Source organism: Falco biarmicus, chromosome 15, assembly GCF_023638135.1.
Source record: "Falco biarmicus isolate bFalBia1 chromosome 15, bFalBia1.pri, whole genome shotgun sequence".
In the NCBI taxonomy this organism is placed as follows: Eukaryota; Metazoa; Chordata; class Aves; order Falconiformes; family Falconidae; genus Falco; species Falco biarmicus.
This window is the reverse complement of record NC_079302.1, coordinates 3,757,079-3,771,066: the sequence shown is the minus strand read 5'-3', so window position 1 is coordinate 3,771,066 and position 13,988 is coordinate 3,757,079. Positions and strand designations below refer to the sequence as shown.

The following is a 13,988-nucleotide window of genomic DNA, read 5'->3' as shown; positions in this document are numbered from 1 at the left end:
TGTGGGCGGGTCCTCTTCGCGGCCCAGCCAATCGCGAGGGCGGGCGCACGGCGGCGCCGGGCTCGTTTGGGGCCGGTTCGGGGCCGACCCAGGCTCCCCTGTCGCGGCCGCCATGGAGCCGGCCGAGGTGGAGTTCCTGGCCGAGAAGGAGCTGGTGACGATCGTGCCCAACTTCAGCCTCGACCGGATCCATCTCATCGGGGTCGGCGGGGCCGGGGGGTGGGGACAGGCCTGGGGGAGGATCCCGGGGACAGAGGCTTAGGGGGAGCATGGGGGCAGACCTCAGGGCCTGGGGACAGGGGCCTGGGGACAGGGCGTGGGGGGGCTTGGGGACAGACCTGGTGGCCTGGGGACAGGGCGTGGGGGGGCTTGGGGACAGGGCCCGGCTGGGACTGGGGGTAGGGACTTGGGGGACAGGGCCTGGAGGGCAGGGCCGGGGCGGGGGCTGGGGACGGGGACTTGGGGGATAGAGCTCAGGGAGATTGAGATCAGGGTCTGTGGGGGTTTATGGACAGGTCTTGGGGGCAGGAGGGATTAGGTGTGGGGGATTGGGCCGAGGGGATTGGGATTGAGGGACCGGAGCTGGGGTCATCAGGGGACAGGGGCTGTGGGGATTGGGGGCAGGTAATAGGGGATGTGGGGCATGGGGAAGGAGCTGGAGGGATTGGGGGTCAGGTGTGATGGGGATGGAGGGATTAAAGGGGGACAGGGGCAGCGATGGGGCGGAGGGGGGAAGCAGGTTGGGACAGGAGGCAGGGCAGCCCCCCGGTGGTTTGGGAGGGGGCAGTGCTGTCCCCCACATCTCCGGTGCTTTTGCAGTGGGTGGCGCAGCCCCTGGCACCTGGGCCTTGGCTGGGGGCTGGCAGGGGTGACCGGCTGCCCTGAGTGCTGAGCCACCAGCCGAGGGGGGTCAGGATCTGGTGTTGGTGTTGGTGTCCACATGAAATGTGCTGGTGGTGCATGCTGTGCTCCACTGCCACCCGCCTCTGAAAACACCTCAGTCTGAGCCCAGGGGGTTGCATTTCCAAGACAGATGTAATTTCTGACTATAACTTCTGTGAAATGCTTTGAAATAGAAAATGCACTGGAAACGTTAGTTATTACTTCTCAAGGGAGAGGAGGAAAAGTCTGAGAGCAAGAATTATGGGAAGCGAGAGGAGCAAATTCAGAAGCTATTTGACTCGGGCTTTCAGAATCCTCTGGAAACCTATGCTCTCTAGAGATGGCCAAGGCCAAATTAGCAGACAAATTCTGCAGTGTCCAAGCCCTCACTGCTGCCTTACTTTCATCTTCAATTCATCTTCCAGGGAGATCTGGGTCCTTTCAATCCTGGCTTGCCGGTGGAAGTGCCTGTCTGGTTGGCCATTAATCTGAAGCAGAGGCAGAAGTGTCGGCTCATTCCTCCAGAATGGATGGATGTTGGTAAGGATGGTGGCTTCAGCCCTGGGCTTCAGTTGGTGCAGCAGAAACATGAAGTTAACAAAAAATCTCTGGTTTTCAGCATTAGCAGGAAGCTTAATTCGACAAACACAAGGTAACTCTGAGAGAAGGATCTAATGTTCCACCACTGGAGTGCTTTATATTTACAGGAGATGTAATCTTTCCAGTTAAGTCAGGTATTTAACTTCTGTTCCTCTGATGAGGAGGAAGAACAAGGGTTAGATTGAATCCCCAGCCCTGACGCTCATCTCCAGCAGTAGTCACTGGTTTTCTGAGCAGCACTTGCATCTCTCGCAAGACTTGCTCAGAAAGAGCTCTGGGGACCTTGGATGACACTCTGTGAGGAGGGAAACCTTGGAGAGCATATATGTATGTTAATCACCAGTTCATTCACTCCATGAAATAATTTTCCTCGAGGGCATTGGAAATGGGAAGTCGTCTCACTCTCTAAAAAGTGAGAATCGTGGCACCCTCCCTTTTGTCATCTCGAGGGAAGCTGGGAAAGAGAAGGTAAACGGTGGAGCTGCAGTAAGAGGGAAGGTGCACCAAGCAGTCCTGCTTTATTCATTCAAGGGCACAAACACTGATTAGAGCAAGTGCTTTGTTGGTGAATGGAACATCTCCCAACAGGTGATGAGTTTGGGGGTCAAACTGGTGTGGATCCAGCCTCCCAGCATGGTGTGCTGTGTGGCTTCAATGTCCCTGTTAGCATCCTTGTGTGCTTTGTTACAGAAGCCTTTTACTGTCTGCATGTTGGTTCCAGCTTGAACACAGAGTCGGTCCTACAGAAACAGCACGTGGGTTTTCCTGGGGGCTAAAAATGTGCCTAGGGCATTCAAAGTCTGGCAATGTCTGACCATTCCTGGTTGTATTTTAGAAAAACTGGAGGAAATCCGGGACCAGGAACGTAAAGAGGACACCTTCACTCCGATGCCCAGTCCTTATTATATGGAACTCACAAAGCTGCTGTTAAACTAGTAAGTAGGAAATGTATTGTAACAGTTTCCGCCCGAGTACATACTGGCATAGACAATTTTTCAAGCTTTCGTTGGCAGCAAACCCAGAGGGCGGTGGGAAAGTGAGAGTTAATGGAGGTTTATTTCACAGCGTGCCAAGATCTCATTGCAGCAGTTTTCTCATGGTAACTTTGCATTTCAGTAACTTGGGGATTGCTTGTTCTGTGGCCTGATAATTGGGGCTGTGCCGCTTTATTGAGCGGCAGCTAAGCGTAGAGGCCTTGAGGATCGGCAACACGTTCCATGCCTGCAATCTGTTCAGCAGCCTGAACCCTCCAGGCTTCTTCCTTGGCTCTCCTTCAGGAGGAAAGCTCCTCTTTCCTCGGCCTGAGAAGCAGGAGACCGGGGATATTCCGACTCTGAACTCCTGCCTGCTGAGGCATTTCACTTGTAAAATGTGCTGGCTGGTATTTTTCCTAGCGCAGGCTCTTCTGACTTTAAGCCCTCTATTACGGCGGGGTGGTCATTTAAGCACTGGCTTTTCCTCTGGAGATGACGCTCTTGGCGTGCGGCTCCTTCCCTCACGCTAGAATAACCCTGACAGCTCTGTCCATGTGAATTGATCTGATCTCTCGAGGTCCTTATGGCAGCGCTGAATTGCCTTAATGGGAGGATGTGGCACAGCTCGTACAGTCCTTTCAACTTAATACTCTGATAGAGCCACGAGAGCACAGAGCCGGGGCTCTAATCGCAGCCGAGTCCTTTCAATTCCCTGGCTGCCTGTGAGTTTGGCCGGGTTATTGGCCCTCCGTGTACCTCGTACCAGCTGGGCAATTAAAGAGCAGAAGGATTCTAGTGAGAACCAGATGCTGCATCAGAGCTGAGCATTCCTGGGTAAATAAACTATCCCAGAAATCCCAGCAGCAGAAGTACCAGGCTGGATTTTAATGTTGAGTTGCAGGTTTTTTTCTCTATAGCAAACTGTTCTGCTTATGCCTCGGAGGGCTGAAGAACTGCCAACATTACTTACACCGGTGACATAACGTACGAGTCCCTCACAGCCTGTTCTGATCCTCTCCTCCTCCAGTGCCTCAGACAACATCCCCAAAGCCGATGAGATTCGAACACTGGTGAAGGATACCTGGGACACCCGGGTGGCCAAGCTGCGGCTGTCTGCGGACAGCTTCGTCAGGCAGCAGGAAGCTCACGCCAAGGTGCGGCGGGGACGCGCGGGGCGAGGTTTGCCAGCTCCGTGCTGGGAGGATTCCAGATGCCGTGCGATTGTGTGGGCTTGTGACTGATGAGAGCTGCTCGTGAAAATGCTGGTTGGGGCATGTTTTTCCTGGGTTGTGGGTATGTCAGTTGGGATCTAAAGCCATATGCTGAAACCTTGCTTTATGGGCTGGTTGCAGCTCCCCGTGCCTTATGGAAATAGCGCTCTTGTTGCTCGTGTGCTTCTCTTGACTGGGGGTGGCAGCTGGGCCAGTCCCTTGGGGTGTCACCGAAGGAAAAGTGCGGGCTGCAGAGCTGCTTTCAGAGTTCCTTGTCCTCCACTGCAACAGGGCTGTTTCCCCACATTCTGTTATTTTCTCTTTTAGCTAGATAACTTAACCTTGATGGAGATCAACACAACCGGGACTTTCCTTACTCAAGCCTTAGATCACATGTACAAGCTCCGGACTAACCTTCAGCCTGGTGAGAGTGCTCAGTCCCAGGATTTCTGAGGTACTAGCCAGGCCGGCCCCCAAACCTCTGAGGAGAGGGCAGTGGAAAGGAGCAGGCTCCCTCCTCACCTCCATCTGGCCAGCTTCCACCTCCCTGCGCAGATCTCCTGAAGCCACCCAAGCCTGCAGCCCCTCCTCGGCACACGGGCTGTGGTTCCCTTTCGGTGTGTGTGCAGGCAGGGGAGGGAGCAGGCAGCTGGGAACCGCTCCAGAGCTGCCAGTGGCCCAGGAGCATCCCTGTACGGCAGCTCCTATGTGCTCCCTCTTTGCAGAGGTGGGCCTCTCTCTTGGATTCGGAGATCTGCTTGCTGCAGGTGGTGGCTTGCCAGCACTAGGCTGCTGTCTAATGATGTCAGGCAAATCTCTCCACCCTGGAGAGTGTGGGTGTACTTCATAGAGGGAACTTCTGAGGGCAGCACAGGCCACACACTGGCTTGAAAGCAATAAATTTCTAGGCGGTGCTTCGCCATGAATTTTCTCAGAGCCTTGAAAAGGGGGAAGATGTGCTGGCAATGAGAGGTGTCTGCTACTCTGCTGGGGAGATCAGCTGGGAAGCAGATCCATCTGCTCTTTGGAGAAGGACAAAAGGAAATTATTTTCCCTCTCCAAAGCCAGGCTGTCTTGTAATATCATATGTCTGACTTTTTTTTTTTTTTTTTAAATATTTAAATCTGAAACTGTGTGTATAAAAAATAAAGTAGTTTTTTTAAAATTGCAGCTGAGTGAATGGCATCAAATTAGTCACCCTGTTCTGTCGCACGCTGTGCATCAAGCATACGTGGGTTAAACAATGCTTGGAAAAAGCCGCAGCTCTCCTCCTTTGGCTCCAGCCCCGTTCTCCTGCGGCAGACCGACAGGCAAGGGCAGGATCCTCGCCGGCGTCGGGCTGCGTTGATGGCAGACGTAATTATTACGGGCGAGGGGGAAATGCCGGCTCAAACCCAACGGCGGCAAGCCGCGAGCGGTGCCCTTCCCCGAGCATCTGGGCCAGCCTCCGTGCAGCTCCTGCCTGCCATCTGTGCCCTGCCTGCCTCGCTGCTTCCCTCAGCACTGCCTGCAGCGGCCAGGGCTGCGACCAAAGGGCTCTGACAAGGTGGCAGTGGCAGGAGCTGCTCGCGGTGAGGCTGGGGGATGCTTGGAGCAGGGCTGACTTCCCATCGCCAGTGGGGGAGAAAGAATCCTTTGCCGTCATTGTGGAAGAGTTTATTTTTTTTGGATGTTTTCAGAAATTACAGCAATATATTCATAAATACCTAATTACTACATTCAACAAATAATATATTACATTACAATTAATTCAAACAAGTACACTTAGAACATGTTTAGGGTTTGGGTTTTGTTTTTTTTTTTTCTCCTTTTTGGGTTTTTTGTTTTGTTTTGTTTTCTTTCACAGCATCTAAACTGCCCCCAGCAGGCTCTGCCTTCCTTCCCCTCCTCGCAGCCCTCCCAGGCTCTGGCGCAGCTGCTCCAGCAATTCTGCATGGGGTACGTACAGACACAACTGCTTGCCATGGCCTCGGGGGGAATAATGCTGAGAAATTGGTCCAAAAAACATGATTATGGGCTGGTGAGGGGGGAAAGTCTCAGCACAGGAGCTGCTACGAAGCAAGGCTACATCCCAGCCAGGCTCCTACCCGCAGCCTCATCACGGCACGGTGGCGGCAAGGGATAAATTGCCGCTGATTTTCTAGCCCTGGCTTCTTCCCCCCCCCGCCCCCAACCCCAGCACACGGGAAGGGAAAAAGCGAGACGAGCAGCAAGCATATTTTGCCGTGTTAAAATTCATTGTGAAGCCTGGAGTTGGCAGCGGCTAGGCCAGAGGCTGGCGATGCAATTGGGGATTTAAAAAAGATTAAACTAATTTCTGTCACAAGGGCATTTTGCTTTTTAATCTTGCACAGCTTTTTTTTTGGTGAAGCCAATGGGAGACTGGGGAGCTGGCGGGGGGGGGGCGGTTAATGCTTTCTTTGAGAGTGCAACAAGGGAATTTAAAGCAGAAAGCAGAGGTCACCTTTTCCCATAGACGTGAGCTTGTCTTGTGGTGAATTAAAAAAAAATAATAAATAATTGTAAAAATAATAATAACAAAAAAATACAAAACCTCCCTGGGGAGTTGGGGCACACAATGATTACAAAGTGGCTAAAAATGGCACCTTGTGGCACCAAGCCTGAACCTGCCACCCTGGCCCGGCGCTGCCATCGTGCTTCACTGCGGCACTGCCGGCAGCAAGCCTCAGGCAGCCCCTGCCCGCCGGCGGGCACCGGGATGGGCAGGGAGAGCTTGACCTGGCTTGGCCCTGTGGTGCCACCAACCCCAACCCCACGGGCAAAGCCCGGCTACCCCTGCCCCAACTGCCTTAGCACCACTCTGATTGTCTTGGTGTTTTGGGGGGGACATGACAAGGACCCCCCAGCGCCACCCATCCCCAAACCCTCCAGCCCTCTCGGCGCAATTGCGTTGTATTTTTAATTTGGCAGATGGGAGCCCACACAAGGCTGAGAAACCACCCGGCACTGTGACACCCACAGCTGCCCAGATGGGCCAGAAAAAGATCCAGAAACAAAAAAACCAAAAAGGGTAAAAAAAAAAACCAAACCAAACCCAAACCCCAGGAGGAGGAGGGTGGTGGAAGGGCTCAGCTCCAGGTTCCCAAGGGGCTGGTGGTAGGACAGCACCTGCCCCACTGGAAAAGGGGATTTATTTTCCCTGTTTTAAAATTCTTCTAAAACAATATCTTTTCTGTCCTGACCAGCAGCAGTACAAACACTAAAAGCAACTTAATCCTTTTGCCAAAAAAAAGAAAATAAGAGGGAGGCAGAAGGGGGGGGGGGGGGGGGGGAAGGGGAAAAAAAAAAGCAAAAAAAAAAGCAGAAACATATTAAAAAAAAGGCAAGCTTTTTATAACAATAATTAAAGTAATAAAAACATACAAAACTTTTCCTTTTTTTAATATATATACACAATACAAGGCTGAAGCACCTTTTTTTTTTTTTACTTTTAAATTGCAAAACCAGGGTGAATGGCTCTGACAAGGTACCCCCGCTGGGGCCCACCACCAGCGCGTCTCTGCCCCTTACCCCCAAACAGGAACAAAAAGGTACCTTCAACCAGTTTATTGACTTTATTGTTTTATAGCGAAGTGCATTTCCAGTGGAAAGCCCCGGGGGGTGGAGGGAAGGCTCCCAGTGCCATGGCAGGGGGGCTCGGCCGCTGCTGGCCAGCCATCCTGCACCCAGCCCCACAGGGCTCCTCCGGCTTTAGTGTTGGTGGAGTCTTTAATTGTAATTAAAAAAACCAAAAAAAAACAAAACAAAAAAAAAAAACCAACCCCCCCCCCAAAAAATAATAAAAAAAATAAACCCAACAAAAAATGAGCATTATAAAGTGTGGGTGGGTGGAGGGGGGCCGCAGCACCCTGCCCCCGGGAGGAGAGCCTGAGCCGGGCTGGCGGTTGCTTGCAGAGGGCCAGCAGCCAGTGGGGGGTGGGAGGGGATGGGATGGGGGCTGCTCGCCGGTCAGGTGGGCTCCCCTCCCGGCTCCCGTGCTCCTTTGCTTCATGCATGGCACATTCTCCGTTTTTGTTGTTGTTTGTTGTTTTTTTTTTTTTTTTTAAATTTTATTTTTTTAGCTTCAAACCTCCCAGTGAAAAATATTAAATATTCAAGGTAATAAAATAGATTATTATTTCTAGACTATATGTTCGGCCTAGCCCAAGGAGCGTCACCTGGGATACCCCTTGAAATAACCCCTAGACCACTGCATTGCAGGCAAGGCAAGGCACTTCCGCAGGTGATCCAGCTCGGCTTGCAGGCGCTCGCGCTCCGAGACCATCTTCTGCTTCTGGGTCCTTAATTCCTGCAGGCAGCCGAGGGGGAGAAGACAGTCAGGGCAGGCAGCGGGGCAGCCACCAGGCCAGGGGTGCAGGGGTGGGATCCCTCCTGGGGTGCTGGGCTCGCCTGGGTGGCCCACGGGGGATGTGGGGTGCCTGTGCGGTGGCATAGGGTGGGGGGCACTGGAAGGGACAGGGAGGGGACACTGCAAGGGACTGGTACTGCAGGAGGATGGGACACTGCAAGGGATGGACAGTGCAGGAGAACGGGGCGCTGCAAGGGAGGGGGAGGGGACACTGCAAGGGATGGACAGTGCAGGAGAACGGGGCGCTGCAAGGGACTGGTACTGCAGGAAGATGGGACACTCTAAGGGCTGGATATTGCAGGAGAACGGGGCACTGCAAGGGAGGGGGAGGGGACACTGCAAGGGATGGACAGTGCAGGAGAACAGGGTGCTGCAAGGGAGGGGGAGGGGACACTGCAAGGGATGGACAGTGCAGGAGAACAGGGTGCTGCAAGGGAGGGGGAGGGGACACTGCAAGGGATGGACAGTGCAGGAGAACGGGGCGCTGCAAGGGACTGGTACTGCAGGAAGATGGGACACTGTAAGGGCTGGATATTGCAGGAGAACGGGGCACTGCAAGGGAGGGGGAGGGGACACTGCAAGGGACCGGTACTGCAGGAGGATGGGACACAGCACAGGTATTGCAGAGGGCCGGGGCACTGCAAGGGACAGGTGCGCTAGAGGCGGACAGGGTGCCCGGTACTCACCGCCATGCTGTGCGAAAGCTGCTCTGCCGTCAGGCTCAGGCTGTAGTGCTGGGCCTCCAGCCGCCGGCACTGGGTCTGCAGCACTTGGCGCTCCAGGTTTTGTTCTGTAAGGCCCAGAGGAGAGGGGCTGAGCACCGGCTCCTCCGGCGCAGGACCGTGCCCCGAGCACCGGCATGTCACTGCGGAGGATGCCAGCCCGGCACAAGGCTCTGCCCAGCCAGCAGCCATCACCTCCAGCATCCCTGCATATCCCCTGCGCTGCCCGCGAGGAACCTGCGAGGTTCCTCCCGCTGGGAGGGCTTTGGGCAGCTGTGAATACATGAATTTTTCACTTATATATCCATTTTCACCAGTGCCTGTTGCTTTTGTGCTGCTCCTGCAGTTCTGGGGAGCCACCGGTGCTTCCCCAGCCTGTCCCAGCAGGAGCTGGAGATGCCTGGCTAGGGAACGGAGTGGTTTCACCCGGGGAAACTGAGGCACGAAGTGGGGGTTTACCCTCCCTGCCCCTGCCCTACACACCCACCACCACACCACCCCCTACCTTCTATATGTTCCTGGTAAGCTTCAAAAATTGCCTCAATCCCTTGCCACTTGGGCCTGGGGTACTCTTCCTCTTCTTCCTCCTCCTCCTCCTCTTCCTCTTCCTCAGAGGCCGAGTCGTGGGGCAGTGGGGGCAGCGCCCGGTGGGGCAGTGGCCCCTCAGCTGTGCCGTTGTGCGGGGGGGCGGCCAGGCGGCTGGTCGCCTGCAGCTCAGGGATGTTGTAGTGGATGGAGGCATCAAGCTTGTGGTTCTGCTCTGCCGTCAACGCCGTCGTCCCCCCTGCAGGCACCAAGCATCAGCCCCCTGCCCACTCCCCGTGCCCCCCGCCTGCTCCCTGCATACCCCACCCTAATGCTACCCTCCCCGAGACTGCATCAAGAAAGATGCTCCCCTCAAGGTATTAATCTCCTCCCACCTCTGGGCCCTTTTTGGGGGGCTGCAGCATCTTCTGTGGGTTTTCTTCATCCCCTGCCCACTGGAGTAACTTTATTTTCCTCACTCACTGAAATGAGCTGGGGGGAACAGAGCTGTATTATCCCAGCACCTTACTTTTAGCTTTACCGATAAGCTGGGATGCTCCAGCAACAAGGTTGCCAGTGAATTTTGCACCCTCAGCGGTGCCAGACCCCAGCTGGGGGACAAAGGGGTCTCCTATCCCACAGGGATGCTAGCCCAGTGGTACCCAGCCTGCTTCCCGCATCCCTGCCGTTACCTTTGTGCTTCTGCAACGCCTTCTGGGTGGACTGCAGCACCGACTCGTGGAACTGGTGGGCGAATTCCTCGGCAATGAAGGGCTCCCAGGGCTTGCTCTTGCCATTCATGCTGTGAGACAGTGGCACTGGGATGTCCTTGGGGAGGGGACCCCTGACGTAGCTGAGGATGCTCAGTGCCTTCTTCCCAGGGTGCCCATCGCTCAGCCGGGGCTTCTCTGCCGGCATGGTGGCCAATTCTTTAGCCCTCGGCAGCTCCTGGGGTCTCAGCTGGTCTAACCTGCCGGGTTCCACCGTCTTCTGCACCTCTGGCACGGAGACAGCGATGCCCACGGGTTTATCTGGATCCAGCAGGAGTGGCGGCACCGGCGGCTCTTTGGGCACAGGAGGAGCAGTCAGCTGCAGTCGGGGCTGCGTGCCCCCCGCAAGGCAAAGCTGAGCCCCCCATCCCGCCGGGCAGGGGATGCTCCCGGCCAGCCGAGAGCCAGGGAAGGATGAGGCATGCTTACCAGTGGTGTGGCCACTGGGGCTGTCCCGCGGGGAGCTCTTCACCACCACGGCGGCCGGCGTGGTCTTCTGCTTCATGGCCTGGAGCATCTCCACCAGCTTCTCCTTGTCTGCAGCATGGGAAGCTGAGGTTTAGTGTAGCCTCTGCTCAGCAGAGCAAGCTCACGGCCCCAGACAGCACCCCTCCGTGGCACCCCCCAAACCAGGCAGTGGGGACCCCCTAAGCCAGGGCCGGGCCAAAGCGTGCGCGGGGCATGGCTGTTACCTTTCCTCTTCTCAGCACTGATGTGTGTGAGGTTGAAGATGGTGAGGAAGCGCTTCTTCTCCTCGAAGTTGGGACTGTTGTTCATCTCGTCAGGGCTGTACCGGGTGGAGAGTGGGAGGCGTGGGGAGGGCGTGCGGCGCTTGCTCTGCACCGTTGGTGGCGAGGGGCTCCTCTCCCGCAGCATCCGCCGGCGTTTGCGCCGTTTCTGGCTCAGCAATTCCTCCTTCTGCTGCTGCGTGGTGAGGCCGAAGAGCTGCAGGAACTCCAGCTTCTGGGGCACCGAGGGGGAGAGCAGAGCAGGGTGACCCCTGGACCTAGTTTCCATCCCCATCTCCATCCTCATCCCAAACCCCACCCCATCCCCCTTCTCCACATCTCCATCCTCATCCCCATCCCCATCCTGGTCTCCATCCCTATCCCTGTATCTCCATCCCCATCCTCATCTTCATCCTGATCTCCACCCCCATCCTCAGCCCAATCCCCATCTCCATCCCTGTCCCCATCCTCCTCCCAATCGCCACCCTTACCCCCATCCCAAACCCCATTCCTGTCCCCATCTCCATTCCCACCCCCATCCCTAAACCCCTGGTGCCTCTGCAGCCAGCTGGGGATTGTGGTTGCACCGCAGCGCAGGGACCTGGTGCCTGAGGAGGGGCTGTTCCCCTGGGGGACAGAGGGGACAGGGGACAGCAAGGGACAGCAGTACCTCAGAGGATGTGTCCAGCTTCAGCGGGGGCTGCTCGGCCACGCAGCGCAGATGGGCCCGCACCTCCTCCTCATCGCTGTCGTCGCAGGAGTCGTCCAGGTCGTAGTAGTAACCTGGGGATGGGGAGAGCTGGTGTGAGACTGGGGAGACCATGGGGACCTGCTGGGACCCCGCTGGGGACAGATGCAGCAGGGTGCCAGTGCAACGAGGCAGGATACTGCGGGAGGAGCAGTGGGGGTCCAGTGTGGGTCCCAGCAGGGCAGGGGGTGTAACCCAACAGAGCCCGGCCCCCCTCCACCAGCTGTGGGACCCTGGAGGGCATCGCCCACCCCCGGGTCCCCGCTCAGCATTGCTCTGGGCCAGGTGGCAGGGGCTCGGCAGGCGGGTTAATGGGGCATGGCTCTGGGGAGGCTGCGGCTGAGCCCCCAGCCCTGCTGGAGGGGGTATGGCAATGCCTGCCCCGCCCCCCCCCCCCCCCCCCCCAAAGCGCTCCGTCTCCTCACTGCTGTTCTTATCCATGCTCGCAGAGTCCCATTAATATTTAAAGGCCGCTTATTAGCCTCAGTTCATCATTTATTAATTGGGCATGTCTAAAGCAGAGGATTTACCGAGCCGCTCAGCTTGCGGGAGCATTTGCATTGCAGGCTGCCGGCATCCCCAGGAGACTCACCGGCTGCCCCCACCCACCACCAGGTCCCAGTGCCGGGGCAGGGGGGGTCCCCAGCACGGTGCAAACCCAGCACCTCACCTTTCTCACGGGCCTCCCGCCGCCGGCGCTCCTCCAGGTCGAGTTTGCTGACCAGCCTGCGGTGCTGCTGCACGAACTCGTCGTAGATGTACATGGGGTCCTGCGCACGGGGTGGGGGGGGTCGGTATGGGGAGCTGGGCTTGGTGGCCTCGGTGAAGGGGGCGGCTGGGGGTCTTTGCTGGCTCAGGATGCTCTGCGTGGACTTCTCCAGCTCAGTTAGGAAGGGGGTGTGGGTGAAGCCCCCATGCTCTGGGGCACCGGGCTCCCGTCCTGGTGGGTATTTCTCCAGAGCATCCCTCTTCCTCGGTCCCTCCTCCAGCTTCTCAGGGCAGAATACCCTCTCCACCTTCACCAGTGGGATGCCCTGACGGCTGGGCTCGAAGGGGGCTGGGTGGCCATGGAGGGCGTGGGGCTCAGGGAGGCGCCGGGGGGGCTCGGGGGTGCTCTCCATCAGCGAGACAGGGTTCCAGAGGGATGTGGCGACAGGGTGGTGCTGGGGCTTGGGGGAGATGAGTGGTGGGGGGCCGCCGAAGTGCTGACCCGGTTCCCGGACACTCGGCTCGTGGCGGTTCGATCCTGACCTGAGGGGAAAGGAGAGGACCGGAGAGGTGAGGGGCCAGCACTGATGCCAGAGAGCCGGCTGCACCCTGGCACTGAGCTGCTTTTGAGGGAGAAATGCAGGGGTTAGGGCCACCTGGCGGGGTTTGCGTATGTGGGGCTGCCACAGCCATCCCCTCCTGTGCCACTGCCCTGAAGGACAGCGGACAGAGTTAAGCCTGCTCCCGGGTAGGCTGAGCAGGGATGTGGCTGCATCCCTGTGGCACCAGGCAGGGGACTCCAGGCTCAACCCCCACCCCCCCCCCAGCTGCCCGTCATGGGGACAAGAGAACCACCAGCCCTGGCACAACCCTGCTCCCCCAGCAGCAAGGGCAGTGCCCCGGTGCAATCCTCCTCCAACAGCCGGGGACAGCGCCAGCCCGTTAGTGGGATAAATATTTCATGCGCCCAAGCTGTGCATTTAACGCTTTTCCGCTCCGGTGCCCCAGACCTCTGTGCACAGAGCAGCAAGTTCAGCCCTGTGTTGCCATCACCACCCCGGCACCGCGTCCCCACCGGTGGGAAGCACCGCCTGCCTTGCTGGGGATCGGTCCCTCTCCCCACTGCATGTGGGCAGCCCCGGGGTGGGGGTGAGGATGAGGATGGGTATCCCCCAGCTGCAGGTGTTCCGGGTGACCTTGCTCTCTCCTCTCTGGTTTGGGGTGGGAGGAACGAACGGATGGGGAAGGGAGACTGCGGCAGACACTCGCCTTTGTGCCACCCCACAATCCGCTGCTTATTATCCTTGATGAGCTGTGCTAATCCCCTGGATACCCAAAAATAACAAAGGGAGCCAGCAGCAGAGCTGGCTGGATGAGCCTGCACTGCTTAAGCACTCAGCAACGGGGACGAGCAAGGCCCTGTCAATCAGGGGGTGCAGGCACGCTCCCCTGCTCCCCACAAAAAGTGCCTGGGTTTGGGGCAGATGCTTCCCCCCCAACACAGGGCATCCCACCGCCTGGGTCCGCTGCACAGGGGGGAGCTGCAATTAGCAGTGCCGGGTGCCTGGGCAGCACCTGGCTGCTCGCCGCTGGCCCCCAGCCACCTCCTGGGCTCGTCGCCTGCCGATGCGCAGATGTCGGGCACCGGCAACGCCTGGCATTGCCAACGCAGCCGGCCTGGCTGGCACCGCGTGATGGGGACCTGCTGGTGCCGGCCAAGCACAGCGGCTTCTGCTCACGGGGATGTGCAA

At 57.3% G+C, this 13,988-nt stretch overlaps 2 protein-coding genes across 3 annotated transcripts in view; one reads left to right on the top strand and one right to left on the bottom strand.

Annotated features, from left to right (window-relative positions):
- Nucleotides 1–26: 26 nt before the first annotated feature.
- Nucleotides 27–4,837, top strand: GINS2 (GINS complex subunit 2). The gene is made up of 5 exons (XM_056360673.1): nt 27–202; nt 1,308–1,422; nt 2,318–2,417; nt 3,484–3,610; nt 3,995–4,837. The coding sequence occupies exons 1-5, from the start codon at nt 113–115 to the stop codon at nt 4,118–4,120; spliced, it is 558 nt and encodes a 185-aa protein (XP_056216648.1). The 5' UTR covers nt 27–112; the 3' UTR covers nt 4,121–4,837.
- Nucleotides 4,838–5,307: 470 nt separating this feature from the next.
- Nucleotides 5,308–13,988, bottom strand: part of GSE1 (Gse1 coiled-coil protein) — a 102,835-nt gene continuing 94,154 nt past the window's right edge. The window contains exons 10-17 of one of the 2 annotated variants that reach the window (XM_056360671.1): nt 12,200–12,780; nt 11,452–11,564; nt 10,746–11,016; nt 10,483–10,605; nt 9,976–10,347; nt 9,264–9,542; nt 8,723–8,826; nt 5,308–7,976 (exon numbers count right to left, since the gene is read on the bottom strand). In XM_056360671.1, coding sequence (XP_056216646.1) covers nt 7,842–7,976; nt 8,723–8,826; nt 9,264–9,542; nt 9,976–10,347; nt 10,483–10,605; nt 10,746–11,016; nt 11,452–11,564; nt 12,200–12,780 — 1,978 coding nt within the window. In that variant the 3' untranslated portion in view covers nt 5,308–7,841. The remainder of the gene's footprint in view (nt 7,977–8,722; nt 8,827–9,263; nt 9,543–9,975; nt 10,348–10,482; nt 10,606–10,745; nt 11,017–11,451; nt 11,565–12,199; nt 12,781–13,988) is intronic. The other variant, XM_056360672.1, reaches the window with a different exon arrangement.

Coding starts and splice junctions, on each gene's coding strand:
- GINS2 (XM_056360673.1), top strand. CDS start 113: ATGGAGCCGGCCGAGGTGGAGTTCCTGGCCGAGAAGGAGCTGGTGACG. Junction 203..1,307: donor ACCGGATCCATCTCATCGGG/GTCGGCGGGGCC, acceptor TTCATCTTCCAG/GGAGATCTGGGTCCTTTCAA. Junction 3,611..3,994: donor AGCAGGAAGCTCACGCCAAG/GTGCGGCGGGGA, acceptor TTTCTCTTTTAG/CTAGATAACTTAACCTTGAT.